Consider the following 15,093-nt stretch of genomic DNA (forward strand, 5'->3'; position numbering starts at 1 on the left):
ACATTCCAAGTGGAAGAAATTGAGGGCCAGGACAGGGGACGTGGGACTCTGTAATGGTTCTTTAGAGGAAGGGGGCGGTAGGGACAGAAAAGGAGAAAGGTGGGTTCCAGATGGGCCAGGGCTTAGTTTTATAATTCCCCCCGTGCAAGGGCATTTTGGACTCTAGGTCCCTGAGTCTCTGCCCACACTGGAGAGAAGCAGGGGCGGGAACTTCACGGCCCGGGGGCGCCCTGGCTGTGGCTGCTGGCTCATCACCTAGGTTGCTGATCGTGGCGAAGAAACCCCGGGCGGACAGCGGGGACCAGGGGGCGGTCGGGAAGCTCGCTCGGGCCCGCTGCGGGTTCTGCCTGGGCTCCGCAAACCCAAGGGGGCCGAGGCGCGCTCCCGCCGCGCTCCCTCCCGGCCGGGGCCGCGCCCCGGAAAAGCGGGATTTCCGCTGGCCCGGCTGCCGCCGCCGGCGAGAGAACGATGGGAGAGGGGAGGACAGAGCCAGCTGGCTGCCGCCCGCGCGCGGACTTGGAAAGAGTCCGGCCGAGCGCGCGCCGGCGGCGGACCCCTCCCCGAGGAGCGGCGGGCGCGCGCCCACAGGCGCCCGGGGCGCGAGCGCGAGCCGGGGCCCCGCCCCTCGGGGCTGGGTGGGGCGGGCGCGAGCCGGGGCTCCCCGCCCCCTCCCCGGACACGCCCACCCAGTGTCTCGGCGGCGCGAGCCGCAACAGGCAGCGGCGGGCGAGCGCGAGGACCGCGCGCCGGGAGGCCCCGCGCGTGCGTGCAGCCTCTCGCTCGCTCGCTCGCGCGCTCGGGCGGGCGGGCTGAGGAGACGAGCCGAGCCCCCGCTGCCGCCGCGGGAGAAGGCTGGGCGTCTGCTCGGCGTCGCGGCGATCCCCGCAGCCCCGCTCCCCCACCCCGGCCGGGCCATGGCGGAACGCGGAGGGGCGGGCGGTGGTCCCGGAGGCGCCGGGGGCGGCAGCGGCCAGCGGGGCTCCGGGGTCGCCCAGTCCCCGCAGCAGCCGGCGCCGTCGCAGCAGCCGGCGCCGCAGCAGCCGACGCCCCCCAAGCTGGCCCAGGCCACCTCGTCGTCCTCGTCCACCTCGGCGGCGGCCGCCTCCTCCTCGTCCTCGTCCACCTCCACCTCCATGGCCGTCGCGGTGGCCTCGGGCTCCGCGCCTCCCGGCGGCCCGGGGCCAGGCCGCACCCCCGCCCCCGTGCAGATGAACCTGTACGCCACCTGGGAGGTGGACCGGAGCTCGTCCAGCTGCGTGCCCAGGTGAGCGGGGGGGGGCGGCAGGGGACCGGGCCCTCGGGGCTGCCGGGCCGGGTCGGTGGTAGGCCCCCGTGTTCCCGAATTCCTCCCGGTCCCATCGTCCAAGGGGGCGCCCCCCACTTTAGGTCCCCCTCGCCCCCGCCGCCTGACTCCTGCCTGGCCTCCCAGGACTCCTCCTGCGGGGACCCCGCCCTCTCCTGCAGCCCCACCTTCTGCCTCCGGCCGGGACCACCCTCTTCCCCTCCCCGATCGGGGCCTCCTGGGCTCCCAGCCCTGGGCCTTCTCCGTTGATCTGACCGAATCCGGCCTTCCTGACGGTCAGTTTCCCCGCGTGAGTCACAGACTTTCCCTGCCTCGCCGGCGCCCGTGGGCTGTACATATGTTACATAGATGTGGTATAGATCGCTCTTGATATTGTTTCCCAATACACTCGGCATGTGCCAAACTCGGTTGTCACCTTCTGCCAGGTAAAGCCCGGATAGTAACCCTTGGGGCTGCTAGTTAGTCTTCCATACACATGTTCATTCGTACTTCAAATGACACGCGTTCTGTCCTGGTCTCCACGCTCTTGTAAAAGTCCTATTCAGTGTGGCTTCAGGAATATTTCTCATTCTCTCTTTCCTGCAGGGCTCCATAAAATTACTGCCTTGTTTCAAAATTCAGTCCATTCCTCTGTCTGTTGGAACCATCTGGGGACTTTCCTTCCATTGGTAAAATATGCCTGAGTTTGGCATATTTCCTGTTTCTGTATTGGTAAGACAGTCTTTCTCCAACTCTTAGGGGACGCTGTGCAGTGTCTTACAGTTCACCCTTTGAATAGACGCTGTGGAGCTGGTTTTACCCAGTAAGCCCAGAGAAGTGCCCGGAGGTGATCTTTTTGTCACCTCTAAACTGAATTGATTCTGTTGGCTTGGAGTCTTGGGCTCACTCCTTCCTCTTGTTAGCCCAGCCTTGGGCAGAAGGATCTGTAAATCGGGGTTAGGGAGCATTGTCTGGTTCCACCTTCAACTCTATTTTTCTTTTTTCCTGTCTTCGCTTTGAATTATTTCATGCATAGAAAGTTTTATGTATATATATCTCCTAGATAGGATATTAAAAGTGCCACGAGAAGTAGATTTGTATACTTGACTTAGTTTGAGAAATAGAGCGTTACCAGTTATGTCACAGCCTTCAGGATGCTCCTTCCTGACCACATCCCTTTCTTCCCCTTACAAAGGTAAACACTATTCTGAATTGTCTGTTTATCATTTCTCTTATCTTTTAAAAATAGCTTTACTACATATGTGCATCTCTAAACAATATTTTTTAGTTTGGGATTTTTTGAAGTTTATATAAATGCTATCATACTGTATGTATTCTGTGACCTATTTTAGTGTGTTTTTTTTAACTCAACATTAAGTTTGTGAGAATAATCAATGTTGTATGGTAGCTCTAGTTGCAATATTTTCACTAATGGATAGAATTTCATCGTATGAATATATCATAATTCTCCTTTTCATGAGCTTTGGCTTGTTTCCTGGTTGTGAGCATGAACAGTAAATATTTTTGTCTGGGACTCCTGGTGCTCCTTGCAAGTTTCTTTAGGACGTCTTTATATGTAGAGGTGGAATTGCTGTTCACAGGGTATACATCTGGAACTTTTTTAGATAGTGCTTGATTGTTTTCCAGTAGGCCCTCTCTGCTCTCCATGTCCTTTGTGTTTCGGCATTCACTTCACTGACTTAGACTTTCTTTCTCTCTCTCCTTTCTTTAGGGTAATCAGGAGCCACGTTAGTTTGGTTTGGTTTGGCCAGCACCCTAGCACAACACCAGACTTGAGTAGGAGCCGAGTATGTGATGGCGTTGCTCTCTTGGTCCTAAGCAGGCCTCTCTTTCTCTTTCTATCTAGGCCCAGCTGTAGCTGAAGGACTCCAGTCTCCCACTTTCAGACATAAAGCTCTGTGTCCCTTCCTGCATGGGCCAGTGTTAGTAAAGCGTGCTTGCCTGTCCTTCCTGCACATCCATCACTGCGTTGGACTGTTGACATTTGGACAGCTGCCCTCTAGCTTGTTAGATTGAAAAGGCATGAGCCTACTGGCAAGAAGCCACTGGGTAACAGAGGGGAATAAATTAAAATCACTGATTGCTGTTGATTTTTGGTCTGCCCCTATTGGTCACTGAAAAGTCCACATAATAAATTGTTAGCCCAAGAAACAGCCAGGCATCCTGATCAAATCAGGAATTATGCTTACTTGGCATGAGAGGCTTAGGCTGGCTGGTTGTTTTCATCCGCAGGGAGCATGCAGTTATGTCGTGTCTACTGACCAGTCCTTGAGATTGTCAGCTGTCCTGCTCTGACTTTGTTTTTCAGCCGTCAACCTTGTACCTCCCAGCTCCTTGTGGAACACTTGTGTTCTTTGGAGCATGCTGTTTTATCTGCAGGATGGAAAATAACACCCTGTGGGGAGAAAATGGCCCGCTATTGGCCCTTCCAATTATTAGAGTCATCCGGTTGATTTGAGGTCTCCTTGGTGTTGTTCATGTTTAGACTATATTGGCAACGTGCACTCTGTATACAGCACTCTGTACATAGTCTAGAATTAACATTTTGTCTTGTGTAACTCAAATGAGACACAAACATATGACATATATGTATTTAAGAAATGTAAACCTTATTTTGAATCTAAGGTTAGAGATACTTAAAATGTCGTGGGATTCAGTCTTGTGAAAATGTGATCTTCTACCTAGTGCAGAGAATTGAAAGTTGCGTGATAGGAAAGTCACACTCCTTTTCTTGATTCCGATAGAAATATAATTGCTTTTGAAAAAAAAATCCTTTCCCTTTATTAGATATTTAAATATACATATTCTCAGGTATGTACTCTGCTCTTATTTAATATCTACTAAATTCCCTCAGAATCCGTAGTATTTTTTTTTTGAGGAAGATTAGCCATGCGCTAACATTTGCTGCCAATCCTCCTCTTTTTGCTGAGGAAGACTGGCCCTGAGCTAACATCCGTGCCCATCTTCCTCTACTTTATACGTGGGATGCCTACCACAGCATGGCTTGACAAGCAGTGCCATGTCCGCACGAGGGATCCGAACCAGTGAACCCCAGGCCACCAAAGCAGAACGTGGACACTTAACCACTGCGCCACTGGGTGACCCTGTAGTATTTTTTTTTAACTTTTTTTTTTTTGAAGATTGGCACCTGAGCTAACATCTGTTGCCAATCGTTTTTTTCTCCTCCCCAAAGCCCCCCAGTACATAGTTGTTTATTGTATCAGTGGATTCTTCTAGTTGTGGCATGTGGGACGCCACCTCAGCATGGCCTGATGAGTGGTGCCATGCCTGCATCCAGGATCTGAACCTGCAAAACCCTGGGCCACTGAAGCGGAGCACGAGAACTTAACCACTCGGCCATGGGGCGGGCCCCTTTTTAACTTTTTATAGATGAAGAGCATACCTATAATTGGCTTTAAGATAACTAAATTGTTCTAGTCATTGCCATTTTTACCAGCATTTTTTAAAAATAGAAAGATTAATACATATCCATGATTAGAAATTCAATCAGTACAGAGGGGTGAACATTGTAAAGGAAAAAAGCCCCAGTCTTATCTCTTTTCTTACTCCCCAGAGGTAATCACTGTCAAAGATGGTTGGCTTTTAAGAGTCTGTTACAAGCAGGTAGGTCTATTATAGTTCCTTTATGAAACTCACAGCTTTAAAAGTTGGCATTGTTTTTCCTCCATGCTCCGTGGCTTCCTCTTCTACGGTCCATGGATTGGATAGTGGTGTGGTGCCATTGTAGGTACCAGGTGGCACGTTGCTTGATGTTAAAGGAAGGGTTTTATAGTCTCATTATTGCTCCCTTGTCTTCGGTCTTTGTATGTGAAGTTTTCCTTCATGTTCTTTTCTCTTTCTGAGTTGCTTAAGTAGGAGAGGCAGAAAAATTATTAAATTTCGTAGGAGTGCAACATTTCCGCAGTGGCACAAAACTAATTATTAGGAGACAACATGTGCTCTGCTGTATCACTCACAAACTATGTCACATTTGTCTTGAGTACAAAGCACATTTGCATATCCTTGTCTGTATGTGAGCTTAGGGAAGGAACTCAGTGATATCAATCACATTTAAAAAAAAATGGGTACTGAAGTTAAGCCTTATTGGACTGAAGTGTTGGAGCCAAAGGAGGTGGCCATGGCTAGGTTGGCATGACACACCTGCAGTAGAAGTGTCACTTTCATGAAAACACTTGGGGACAGTTGCCCCTCTAACCACAAAAGCACTAGACAGGCCAGGATCTGTTTCTCTGTGTTCTTATTGCCTGCTAGGGCGAACTCTCCCACACCTTAGTTTTTCATCCATTGACTGGGAATACTTTTACTTACTATCCATTCTAAGATGTGGGTGAAATAAATATAAAATAGGACCGTAGACCCACAGGAGAGAGTACTTCTTAAATGATAGATATAAAGTAAATGTAATTAATCAAATAAGAGAGACCTGGTGAAACTTCTGTTCTGTCCCTAGCATTAAAAGTCTTAAAGGGGCTGGCCCCATGGCCGAGTGGTTAAGTTCTCTCACTCCGCTGCAGGCGGCCCAGAGTTTCGTTGGTTCGAATCCTGGGCGCGGACATGGCACTGCTCATCAAACCACGCTGAGGCAGCGTCCCACATGCCACAACTAGAAGGAACCACAACGAAGAATATACAACTATGTACCGGGGGGCTTTGGGGAGAAAAAGGAAAAAATAAAATCTTTAAAAAAAAAAGTCTTAAAAGCATATTTGTACCTTAGAACATTTGAATTTCACATTGTGAGTGTTGTAAGAGAATCTCCTCTCTATCGGGGTAATAGTATCTATCGTCCCTGTGGGAGCTCAGATTCCTTAAGTCAGAAGGAGAATGACTTTCACAGAGTCTGTTTCACATGTATTGATTTACAGATCTTTTGGCCACGTTAGTGGTTATGTGATTTCTTTTTAAACTAGTTTTCCAATTTCGTAGCTGAGCCAATAAGCTGCCGCTGTTACTGTTAGTGCGTGCCTCAGTGTGCATGAGGGAGGTGCAAGGCGGAAGATGTTTGGCCTTTGTCTTCTCACTGCCTCACCCCTGGAGGCTTGTTCTGTTTTGGCCTGGACTTGAAGGCTCGGTCGGTCCTCTGAAACTTGGAGTCGGCTTGGCTGGCATCAGTGGCGTCACGTTCTGGGAGTACTCCGGGAGTCCGGGGTAGTCATGGGGTGATTGACGGAGTTGCTCTTTTTCCAGCCTCAGTTTGGAGCTCTATTAAGGGCCGTTGAGAAAAGACAGAGTTTGAAGTTGGTGTTAGAACGTCTTTCAGAGGCCCATTGGGCTGCAGTTGAGCGAGGCGGTTTGGCTCTAGATTGGCAAGCCCTGGCGGAACCCTCCCTTCTCTAGGCCTATTTGGAGGAATAGCCAGCATGGCTTCTGAGGGCTGTAGAGAACCAAGATGTGTGCCCAGGCACCAACTCGAGCGTTTCCCTCTTACTGCTGTCCACAGGCAATCGTCTGGTTAGAAAGCCTGCTGGCCCTGTGTTCCCTTTTTACCTTGTTACAAACCAGAGAACGGCTGTAGTCCTAGCTCAGGGACCCACGGAGGCAGACCTGTACCTGGCTTCTACTTGGGTAGCACAGTAGAGAAGGCCAGTAAATGATGAACTATTGTTACTTAGCCTGTATAATTTAGAAAACAGTTCCTTAAAACATCCATTTGACATTCAGTTATGCCTTAAGATCGTAAGCTGTTAGATATTTAAGGCTGTACTGTCCAGGACAGTAGCCACTAGCCACATGTGGCTTTTTAAATTAAAATTAATTAAAATTGAATAAAATTAAAAATTCTCTTCGTTAGTTGCACTAGCCACATTTCTTGTCACACTGGTCACGTGTGGCTAGTGGCATCCATATTGGACAGGGCAGATCTAGAACATTTCCAGGACCACAGAAAGTTCTATTAGATAACACTGTTTTAGAGAGAAATTTGCCTAAGTATGGCATTTCTGGTATTAATATTTATGGTTTTCCTTATTCATTTAATTAAACTGAATACTTTGTCCTCTTCCAAATTATTTTTAAAATGTGGTTTTCTTCGCTATTTCAAAGCCCCATTAGTTTTCTTTTGTTAGTTTTTCCCTTTTAAACGTTGTTACCTTCTCTGCTCACTTCTTGCTGGGCAGAATTTGCTTCCTTGTGCCTCCCTCCCATTTGTTTCCTGCAGTTTGGGGTCTTAGTCAGTATCTATTTGGAAAACCATCTGGAGGCATTAACTTTAAAATGGTTTTTAGAGGCTGGCCCCGTGGCCGAGTGATTGAGTTCACGCGCTCCACTTTGGCGGCCCAGGGTTTCGCCGGTTCGGATCCTGGGCGCAGACAAGGCACCGCTCATCTAGCCATGCTGAGGCGGCATCCCACATGCCACAACTAGAAGGACCCACAACTAAAAATGCACAACTGTGTACCAGGGGGCTTTGGGGCGAAAAAGGAAAAATAAAATCTTTAAAACGGGTTTTAGATGGTAGGATTATGTATGATATTAATTTTTGTCTTTATTTTTTGATGCATTCTAAACTTTCTACAGTAAGCTTCTATTATTAAAAAATGGCGAGTAAATGTTGTTTTAAAAATATATATTTAAAAATACATATTGACTCTACTCGATTGTACACCTCAAAGGAGGGACCTTTCTGAATTTTATATCATGATGAAGCTGTAAGAAAAGTACATATTGAATGGATCAAGACATGGGGGACTGAAGTGTCACTCCACTCACTTCTTTTCTTGGTTCTGGAATCGCTTGCTCATTTTTAATGGGAGCAAGGTGGTGAATGGAGAATGTTCTAGACCGCTGCTTTCCTCGTGGTGGGTGGATGGTGAGGCCTAGGTGGTAATATAGTGTTGATAATGACACGTTCATTTATTTAATGTTTGTGTAGATTCTTTTAGAGTTTTTAAGATACACTAAAGGTCAGAATATCTGAGTTCAGTTCTAGCTTCACCAATCTTTCTCACCCTGAATACTGCTCTTCCTTTCTCTTTGGGAGTCATGATCCTTGTGAGCTCCCAAATAGACCTGTGTTTTGTTCATCCTCCCAGCAGTTTTAGTCCTTTTAGTTCTGTAAACACAGACACTAGGTACTAGCCATAGATTATTTTGGCAAAAAATTTTTAGAACTGTGATGTGCATCTTAGAAATTACACTGTAATTTTCTCTGTAGGTTTTTTTTAGTGACTGATACAGATATAGGTAGATATGAAAGGAGCGATGTTTTAAAACTTGATTCCTACTACAATGCGTGTTCTTCTCTTTGTAGAATGCATGACTCCTCCAAATGACAGTCTGCCTCTCAAAACCTTATTGTGAGCAAGAGTTCCCCAGGTAACATTTTGGGTATAATTGGCATATTAATTGTCCCGGAGGAAATTTAGACTGGTTATTGTGCTTAGATATAGGAAGGTGTTTTTTTCTTTACAGTTGTTCTCCAAAACATTGTGTGTGTGTGTGTGTGTGTGTGTGTCTGTCTCTGAGTCTCCTTTTGTTCCTCTTTTCCTAGGTGAGATAGAGATTCTTTGTAGCAGTTTTGTTATTTTTTTTTTAGTGGTTTAGAAAAGACAGAAGGTTTAGGACACCAGTTGTCATTTGTTTGATCCCCCCTTACTGACCTTTTCCTGCCTCTTGTTTAAAAATACCAAATGGCGTCAAGGTTCAGAGAGTAGCTTTTTCCTCCCGTTTCTCTGTTTTATGGTACCTGTCAAACACATTGCACTCTGCTGTTTGTAGTTCTGCCATCCTCTGCCACCCCAGTCTCCTCCCAGGAGGTAACCACTAGTAGCAATTCAGAGTGATAGTTTAAAAATGAAAATCAGATCGTGGTACTTCCCTCTTCATAGTCTTCCCAATGCATTCATTTAGCACATGCCTATAGTCCAGCTGGTATGTGCCACAAACAAAATCCTTGATCTCGTGAGGCATATATTCTAGTGGGTGAAGATTAGAGACACAACCAAATCACTTTTCATCATACTTAGGACAAAACACTTTTTATGACTTAGGAGGCGCTTCATGCGTGGTCCCTTCCCCTGTGCTCACTGGCTCTGGGCAGGCTGGGCCCAGGACGGTCACCTCTGCCTTCGGGCTATTGTACTTGCTGTTTCTTCTCCCTGGGATGCTCTGTCTCCGGATCATCGTGTGGCTGGCTCCTGGGTATCATTCAGGTCTCGGTTGACCTGCCACCTTGGAAAGCTGCCCTCACCTGCCGTAACTCCATCCTGGGAGTTTACAGATCTTCACAACTACTTATCATCATTTGAAATAATCCTGTTCATTTATGTGGTTACCGTATAGGTGCTCAGTAAATACATTTGTCAAATGAACAGTGCCTGTTTATTTGTAATGTTTATTGAATGAAAATCTATTACACACACTTCTTTCATTCAACAAATATTTATTGAGTATTTCTATGTGCCAAGCACTGCCCGAGGTCCTGGGGAAACAGCAGCAAACAGATTGACGAAGTCCGTTCTCTCCTAGAGCATACATTCTGATGGAGGGAGACAGAGAATAAACAAATAATTAGATCTGTAATAAATAGTCAGGCAGTGAGTAGTGCCAGGAGGAAAAAGAGAGCAAAGTAGGGAATGGGAGTGTTGGAGGAAGCGCTGTTTTGGATAAAGGAGTCAGAGAAGGCCTCTGGGGAGGTGCCTTTGAGCTGATGCCTGAATGACTTGAACCTGACTAACTGAGCATTTGCTGCCTGCCACAGTAACCCTCAGAGGCAGGTACTGAGGTCCCTTTGCCAGAAAGGGAACTGGAGGCCTGGTGAAGTAAAGGCATTTTTACAAAACTACACAGTTTAGAGGTCGGTGGAGCTGGAATTTGTCTCATGACTCATGATTGTCTGACACCAGAGCTATTTCTCTGTTTAAACTTGGTGTCCCCAAGCCCTATCTGGTTCTCATAGTTGACAAGTAATATTTAGTGCTTTATACTTTGTCATGTTGGAATTACAGAATGCTGCTCTGTTACCAAATTATCAACCGTGAGAGGCTTCAAAGCATAGTGGCTCTGGGTGTCAGTTCTGGGGCCAGGATTTTAATCCTGACTCTATAGTTTAGTTTACTCTTTGAGTGACTTGGGCAAATCGTTTAACTTCTCTAATGCTTCGATTTTCTCGTCTGTAAAATGGGCATAATAATTGTCCCTGCCCCTCGTTTGTTATAAGGATTAAATGAGATTAATACAAATTAATTGCTGATGTGGCACATAGAAAACACTTAAAAATAGCTATTGCTGTTGCTATCTTTACCACCAGTCCAATTTGTCTCTCTCCCCCCCACGCCCCTCCAAAAAGTGCATTCTCTGTAGAATCAGGGCACCTTTGTTGATACTCTGACTGCCTCCGTGAGACCATCACAGGGTCTTGGGCTCACTTTAGACACGGTTCCTGCCAAACCCCAAGCTTAATAGACTAGAAAGTCAAAGCACAGTAATTTCGGTTCTCTGAAGCCGTCGGCCGGGTTGGGATCCTGTTTCTACATCCTGCCGGCTTATATGAACGGAAGAGATGGTGCAGGCCCCGCCTGCAAACCACAACTTTGTTTTCAGCCAACTTGACGTGACAGCTTCCCTATTCTACCTGCTGACTTCTTTAGCTCTGCTTTGGCAGCCAGAAGAGCAACTAAACCGGTTTATAGCCAGCCATTTATCACCAATAAAAGCTGAGCGACTCCCAGGAAAATGAGGGTTTAAATGGAATTGATATTTTCCTCTTGCCTCCTTAAGCTTTCCTTTTTATTTCTCAAACTATAGAAAAACTATTCTACTTTTACAGGAGCAACCTGATAGTATATTTAAGGCTGATCACGAACATTGGATCTTTGTATATATGTTAATTTTCCCCTTTAATAAGCACCAAGAGTTTATTTTCCCATTTTGGTTAGAAATCTGCAAATATATTTACATGTTTCTGGTTCTTCCCTAAGAATATATAAAACACAGATTAACCTCTTCTCAAGTGCGGATCATCGTGGTGAGCGGGATTCTTATGGTGAGCATCAGGGAGTGGAGATTGGTATGTGGTGTGTAACTACTTTTAAACTCATGTGTTTACTTTTTTAGTTTTTGTCTTTGTTTCTCCCTCTTGCTGTCAATATACCTTATTTCTGCTTTCTTGCTTCTAATATATCATGGGCTGAAGAACCAGGTGATCAAATGTGTTAAGAATGAATGGGCCCTGAATATGAGGCTGGATAATGGGCGGTACGCTCTGAGAGCGTGAGATTCACAGCAGTGGTGTTTTAGGGGTGAGGAAGAAGCATTTTGCTCCCTTTTGGCCCGGGTTGTGCTCCAGAGAGGTGGGATTGCCGGTAAGTTTAGCATAGGGGTTTAATCTTCTAAAGTCTTAGGAAGTCGAAAACCCTATTGAGGATACAGTTAGAGATGCAAGTCACCTTTTGCATTTGGGTTGGAGTATTATGGATTAGTAAGGAGCCCTGTATCTGGTCCTTGGTTAAGTTTGTTTTGATTACCTCTGGGCAAGCCAGTTTTTTTCCTGATTTTTAAAAGTGAGGATACCTTTTTTTGCCTTGTTGATTTGTTATGAAGAGGAACAAAATGTTTGTGAAATGTTTGAGCATCAACATTCATAGAAATCACTACCTTCACATTGTTGGGTAATGTCAGTGAAACCACGAGTATGGTGGTGTAATGTCGGTGGACCTGCGCTAGTCCTGACGCGCATTCCTCACGGTTTCCTTTGTCTTCACCAGTAGGTTTCTGTTTGGCCCTTGCAGCTGATACCCAGTGGGATGTGACAGTGTAATCCATCTCAGTCTATTGTTTAAGAAATTGTCTCCTCATAATTAAAATGTGTGGAAAGTCATCTACGGCATTCTGTCATCTCTGCCCTGTTCCATTTTTGCTGTGGATGAAAATGAAGAAGCAACTCTGGAAACCGAGGTCCTCTGGGAACATAAAAAGTCTTGTGGCTATTAATGGATTTAATTGTATTTCCTCTCTGCCACCAAAATGTGCAGTAAATTGTTTACGCCCTTGCCTTTAATGGGAAGAATTGTTCATTAGCTATGTAATATCATTATCGCTTTGTTTTTATTACTTGTAGATAATCCTGTCCATCTTTCCTTTTTAGAAAAAATTTATAAAGAGCTCTAATATTATTAAACGTTGCCCATTGATCTTTTTGGTTGACTTTTCTCTTCATGGAGGATAAGGAAAGTATCATCTCACTGGGGAAAAAAACATGGGCTGGAAATGGGACACGATCTCCTAAACTGAGATCTGGCGTAAGATTAGTTTGGTGTGCTTTGGACTCGGGCCAAGTGATACGTTTACTGTGTTCCAGGAGGGCTCGGTCCAGACGGCCTCACTGACGGGTGAATGCCAGGTGTCAGTGTGGTGAGGTTTCACCTTATTCAAATCCATTTAAGAGAACATTTGATAGAAAAATGACTGTTTGGGATGATGGCCCTATTTGGGTTTTGTTTTGTTTTGTTTGATGCTCGTTCAGGTATTTCCTCCTATTCTTATAATATCTCTGGAGGAAAAAAGTCAGCATGTTGCTATAATCTCTCTAAAACCATATGCCAAAAATGCTTTGGCTTCAGAATTTGTTTTCTTGTTTGGCTTTACCTCACCGAGAAGAGAGCAGTCAATGAAACAGACAAAACGCAAGCTCTCCTGGAGGTTACCTTCAAGGGGCAGGATGGGCAGCAGACAGTGAGCAAATGAGTGAGCAAATGACAGGGCATGTCCAGTGAGGAAAATTAAAGTAGGAAGAGGGGGATAAATGGGGCAGAGAGAGTCGCAGTCATAAATAAGGTGATCTAGAAGGCCTCAGAGAAGGGGAACAATCCTTGTGGAACGCACGTTTAGGCAAGCCGGTAGAAGGAACAGCAAGTGCCGGGGAACCTCCAGCAGGCCTGTGGGCTGGAGCCAAGTGAACGAGGTGAAGAGTAGTGGGAGAGCAAATCAGAGAAGTAAAGGGAGCAGATCTTGAGGCCAGTGCGAGACTCTGGCTTTGACCTTGAGTGGGATGGGAAGCCATTGGGGTTTTGAGCCAGAGAAGCAGCATGGTAATGACCTCCATATATATGTATATATATATATATATTTTATTTTTGAGGAAGATTAGCCCTGAGCTAACATCTGCTGCCAATCCTCCTCTTTTTGCTGAGGAAGACTGGCCCTGAGCTAACATCCGTGCCCATCTTCCTCTACTTTATACGTGGGATGTCTGCCACAGCATGGCTTGCCAAGCAGTGCCATGTCCGCACCCGGGATTGGAACCGGCAAACCCCGGGCTGCCAAAGCGGAATGTGCGCACTTAACCGCTGTGCCACCGGGCTGGCCCCCTGACCTTCATATTAAAATAACCACTGGCTGCTGTGTGTGGACTGGCCTGTGGAGGACAGGGGTGAGGCAGTCAGGAGTGTTGTGATGTTGTAGTGGGAGCTGGCGTTGCCTTGGACCCGGGTGGTAGAGGTGGAGGACGTGAGAAGTCATCAGATTCTGGGTATATTTTCAAGCCTAAAGGATTCGCTTATGGATTGGATATGGGGAAGAACAGAAGAAAAGAATTCAAATATGACTTCAAAATTCCATTTAATTTCCTTGCATCAGTTTTCTGGTTTTTGCAAATAAATAAATTGTTATTGTCATCTCTTTATCTTAAGTGACATTATATGTGAACGAGATCTGTGTAACAGAGCTCTTCAAAGCTCTTGAGGAAGTTTGTTTCTACTTTTGCCATTTGTAATTAACTGGGAATAAATTTCCTTGGCAATTTCCTGGGTGATGGAATAATTCATAGGTTGGCAACTGATTGTGTTAAAAATCTAGATAAATTCTTTTTATGCTGTAGGCCATGATGAAGCTGTTGGAGCAGCTGAATCTCGACACCTCTAATTATTCTGCTGTCGCGTTTACTTGGTCTGCTATCTCCTCTGTGATCCTTACTTATTTGATGGTTTTTGATGCGGGAGATCCAGCGCAAGAGCCGTTAACAACTAGAGCACACAGCCTTTGTCACTAACCAGCGAAACTGGAAAGTAAAAAACATCTGTTTGGTTTTTGTTTTTGTTTTAAATGACTGGTTTGCTCCAGCAGACAGCCTGTCTCTGCTTCCTTGGAGCAGCTCTGTAAGGAGGAATCCTGCTGCAGAATGATCTAATTTGTGTGATCTTGAAGGTGGAGCTATTTTTGAAAGAGAACAGAAAAATAATGGAGCCCTTGCCTGTGAATGCCAGACTGGATCTTGCTGATTTAGAAGGAAAAGGGCTCAGTCAGATCTTGTATTTGAACTCTTATTTCCCTCTTGGTCTACTCACCGTGTCTAGATCAAGTTTATGATAGATATATTTAGGTAATTGCTCTTCAAAATGACAGCTGGGTTTTTTCTTTCTTTCTTTCTTCTTCTTCTTTTACGTTTTAGATAAGTATATTTCTTAACATGCAGTTTGGATAATGTGAGTAGCATAAAAGAACAGTTACCAAGTTCAGGAATTAGAGTTCTCTTTATAGTTCTTTTGATACACAGATGGTTTGTAACTGGTTGTCAACGCTATCAGACTTCATGGCCCCTTTTCTACCTGAAATGAAGTTCCCAGGTAATAAAACCTGCCAACAGGTCTACAGTGTCTTAACTGCAGTATAAAGGAATAATAAAGGAAGGCTTTTTGTAATACAATATGTATTTCTATATGTAAATTCTCAGAAGATATTTGTGTATGTTCACAGCATGTTAGAAACCATAGCCGTCAGGTACTTGCAGGTACATGTAGCTTTATCTCTGTGAATATGCCACCCATAAATAGAGA

At 45.7% G+C, this 15,093-nt stretch overlaps 1 protein-coding gene across 2 annotated transcripts in view; it reads left to right on the forward strand.

The window, feature by feature from the left end:
- The first annotated feature begins 668 nt into the window (after nt 1-668).
- PACS1 (phosphofurin acidic cluster sorting protein 1) overlaps nt 669-15,093 on the forward strand; it is a 128,231-nt gene continuing 113,806 nt past the window's right edge. The window contains exon 1 of one of the 2 annotated variants that reach the window (XM_070488206.1): nt 669-1,264. In XM_070488206.1, coding sequence (XP_070344307.1) covers nt 915-1,264 — 350 coding nt within the window. In that variant the 5' untranslated portion in view covers nt 669-914. Of the gene's footprint in view, nt 1,265-8,576; nt 8,639-15,093 lie in introns of those variants that run through there. The other variant, XM_070488207.1, reaches the window with a different exon arrangement.

Source organism: Equus asinus, chromosome 17 (assembly GCF_041296235.1).
Source record: "Equus asinus isolate D_3611 breed Donkey chromosome 17, EquAss-T2T_v2, whole genome shotgun sequence".
Classification (NCBI taxonomy): Eukaryota; Metazoa; Chordata; class Mammalia; order Perissodactyla; family Equidae; genus Equus; species Equus asinus.